This window comes from Gaeumannomyces tritici (assembly GCF_000145635.1).
Source record: "Gaeumannomyces tritici R3-111a-1 unplaced genomic scaffold supercont2.236, whole genome shotgun sequence".
NCBI classification, from domain to species: Eukaryota; Fungi; Ascomycota; class Sordariomycetes; order Magnaporthales; family Magnaporthaceae; genus Gaeumannomyces; species Gaeumannomyces tritici.
Genome location: NW_008804780.1, coordinates 1 through 2,976, shown reverse-complemented (window position 1 = coordinate 2,976; position 2,976 = coordinate 1). Strand labels below are relative to the sequence as shown.

Below are 2,976 nucleotides of genomic sequence, written 5' to 3'. Positions count from 1 at the left end.
GCTTAACCGGTGATTTCCAGGGGGAGACCCCCTGGGACCCCCCTTTTGCCTCCGGCGGCCCTCCGGGGGCTCCTGCGGAGCGCTTTTCTCCTGCGGAGGGCTACCACAACAACCCTAACCCCACCCCCCCCCCCTCCTCCCCCTCAACACGCCGCACTGTCTAGGATTAAAATTAACCAATTTTAGGCGAGGATATTTGGATTCTCGTGCGTGGACTGGCTACAGGCCATTTAAGCTACGGACTGTGTCCCGAATAGGAAAAACCTTTGTCAGCATTTCTGTCAGATCACCCGGGTAAAGAACAGCTACGCCCTCCGCGCACCAAAACCCTGCTTCCACCTGCCTACCTCCCCTCGCTGCGCTCCGTCCGGTAGGTGGCGGTGTCAGCAGGGTTTTGGTGCACGTCGGGCTTCGCTGAATAAAGATGTCATTTCATTTCTCCAGGCCTGGTCCACAGCGCGCACTGCAACATCTGACGATCCGCACCATGCATACGGACATCTCTCTCTGGCTTGACGGCGTGCCACTCTCTTCGCCGGGGCGCGACAAACGACGGCGCGACTCCCACCGCACTGTCGGCTCCAACAAACGGCGAGCCACCGCGCCGCTTTGCCCACAAAACGACGCGCTAGCCGACGAAGCGGCACCTCTCTATACCCCGCCATTGTCTCGCGAAGGGGCCGCGAACCACATGGACACGAGGACGGCGGCAGGGACGGACCCGGACAGAGGAGCGGGCGCAGGGGGGAGGCAGACGCCCGAGGCGAGGCGACATAGCGGCTCCCGCGGCGACATGGACGCGACGCCTAGGCCAGGCAGGATTGTGCCGCGTCATGCGATCCGCGACTTCCAAAGTGAAACCGACAGCCAGAGCCGGAGCTCCAGCCGCACACGGACCTCGAGCCAGCCATCTACGCGCAAGAGAAGGAGGCAGCTCGAGATTGCCGATGAGCCGATTGATATCTTTACCTTTGCCAGCACTTCCTGCCAGGACCAGGATGATTTCGCATTGCCTTTGCCGCTGCAGGAGCTCTTGAGAGACTTCGGGACAGTCCGTAACGGCGCCATCCCTTTCGTCTCGCAATCTCGCAAATCGGAGCTCGGCGCCCTCGGCTTTGGGGACAGCGCCTACTTCGAGGAGCAGTCTTGCCAGGGCGGGCAAGGGCCCAAAGAAATCAGCGAGAACCTCGAGTCCCCAAGCCTGCAATGCGTCCGCGAAATTTTGGACGCGGCGGCCGAGTGCCATGAGGAGTGGTATGACGAGGCTGGTTGGAACGCCGCTGTGCACTTCCCGCTGCTGAGGTTGGCGATACCTAGGCACAGCCAAATCAACGTCACGCCATGCACCTCAGCCCGGATCCAGAGGGACTACCTCCCTACCGGCTCGAAAAACGGGCACATGGTTGACTTCTGCCTCAGCATCGACCCCAAGTGGCCCAAAGGACGCATGGCCACCACCCCCGCCCTGCAGGCTATCAATGGCGCTAGCAGACATCTGCCGGGTTCTTCCATCAACCACACCGACTTCCGCCCGCTGAGGCAGAAGCCAATCGCTGTCAGCATCGAGACTAAGTGTCTTGGAGGGTCCGTCAAAACCGCCGAGGTTCAGCTAGGCGTGTGGCAGGCCGCGCAGTGGAAGATGCTCGACACATTAACCGAGGTCAACACTGAGCGCGACCCGCCCGAGTCCATATCACCACCCCCACCCAGACCCGAATTTCTGCCTGCAATTCATATTGTCGGACACGAGTGGAAATTTGCGGCCGCGATAAAGCAGGGCAATAAAACCATTCTACTCACCGAATGCTCTCTCGGAAGCACCAATACGGTTTGGGATATTTACAAAATTATTTGGGCAGTCCGTCGCCTTGCCCGCTATAGTGTCGAGCAATACTGGTTTTGGTTCCTTTCTCGCATTAGTTAGTTATTATTGTCATTCACTTTTTCACGACCCTTTCTCCTTTCTTTCAATTAATTACCTTTTTCTTTTCGCAGCCTTATTTCCTTTTTTTAGTATATTTTCTTTTTGCAATTTTATTTCCTTTTTGCAATTTTATTTCCTTTTTTTTTTTTTGCAACCTTATTTCCTTTTCTTCATTATGTTTTCTTTTCGCTGTCGATTTCCCTTCTTCCCTTTGCTTTTCCCTGTAATGGCTACCCATAAGCTTTACAGATTCCAATGGCCCAAACATGATAGTATGTTGTGCCTTTTAACAAGCCGCAAGAAGTCGGAATACCAACGTGAAACAAAATCGAATAGAAGAATTTAACTAGTAGGTATGTTCGTGTCATCTCAACGCTCCAGCGAGCTTTCGAGACTTGATGCGCGTCAAGATGGGTGTCGAAACCCATAAAGCAACGGATATCAAGGGGAAGATACCCAGGACGTATAGGGCAACATTGTAGCCACGAACCTGGGCAATCCAACCCGCCAGCAGAGGGGATAGCGAAGATCCCACAAGCTGTGCTGTCCCAACGGCGCCGATACCAACATTGACGCGCCCGGTGCGCGCGAGCACCTGCGCCACGGTCCCCGGGACCGCGACGCTCTGTAGCCCGGCCCCGACGCCGTCGAGCACCTGGACCGGCCACACGCCCCAGGCCTCGATAAAGGTGGCGCCCAGCGCCGCGCGCACGGGCAGGGAGCAAAAGGACACGAGGAGAACGGGCCAGTAGCCGCAGAGCCCGCGGGCCACGGCCCACGACGCGCCCAGGGCCATGACCACCATGGTGCCCTGCGCCACCACGATGGTTAGGCCCGTGAAGGCGGCCGGGTCCGCGTTGCGCTCCGCCACCACGGCCTGCCCGTACAGCGGCAGGAAGGCCGCGTTGCCCAGGTGGTACGCCGCCAGCGCGAGCCCCAGCACCACGAGCTCGCGATGCCGCAGCAGCCGCGCCCACGCCTCGGCGCGGCCCTCACCGCCGCCGCCGCCGTTGCCGCTGCTGTCCTGCGCGGCCGCCTCCCGATCGCCCGGT

At 58.7% G+C, this 2,976-nt stretch overlaps 2 protein-coding genes across 2 annotated transcripts; one reads left to right on the top strand and one right to left on the bottom strand.

Annotated features, from left to right (window-relative positions):
* Window positions 1–501: 501 nt before the first annotated feature.
* GGTG_14306 (hypothetical protein) lies at window positions 502–1,924 on the top strand (the record flags this gene model as incomplete). Its single annotated transcript, XM_009232233.1, has 1 exon — window positions 502–1,924. The coding sequence occupies exon 1, from the start codon at window positions 692–694 to the stop codon at window positions 1,922–1,924; it is 1,233 nt and encodes a 410-aa protein (XP_009230497.1). The 5' UTR covers window positions 502–691.
* Window positions 1,925–2,288: 364 nt separating this feature from the next.
* On the bottom strand, window positions 2,289–2,729 carry GGTG_14305 (hypothetical protein; the record flags this gene model as incomplete). Its single annotated transcript, XM_009232232.1, has 1 exon — window positions 2,289–2,729. One exon carries the CDS (start codon window positions 2,727–2,729, stop codon window positions 2,289–2,291), a length of 441 nt encoding a protein of 146 aa, XP_009230496.1.
* Between the last annotated feature and the right edge of the window lie 247 nt (window positions 2,730–2,976).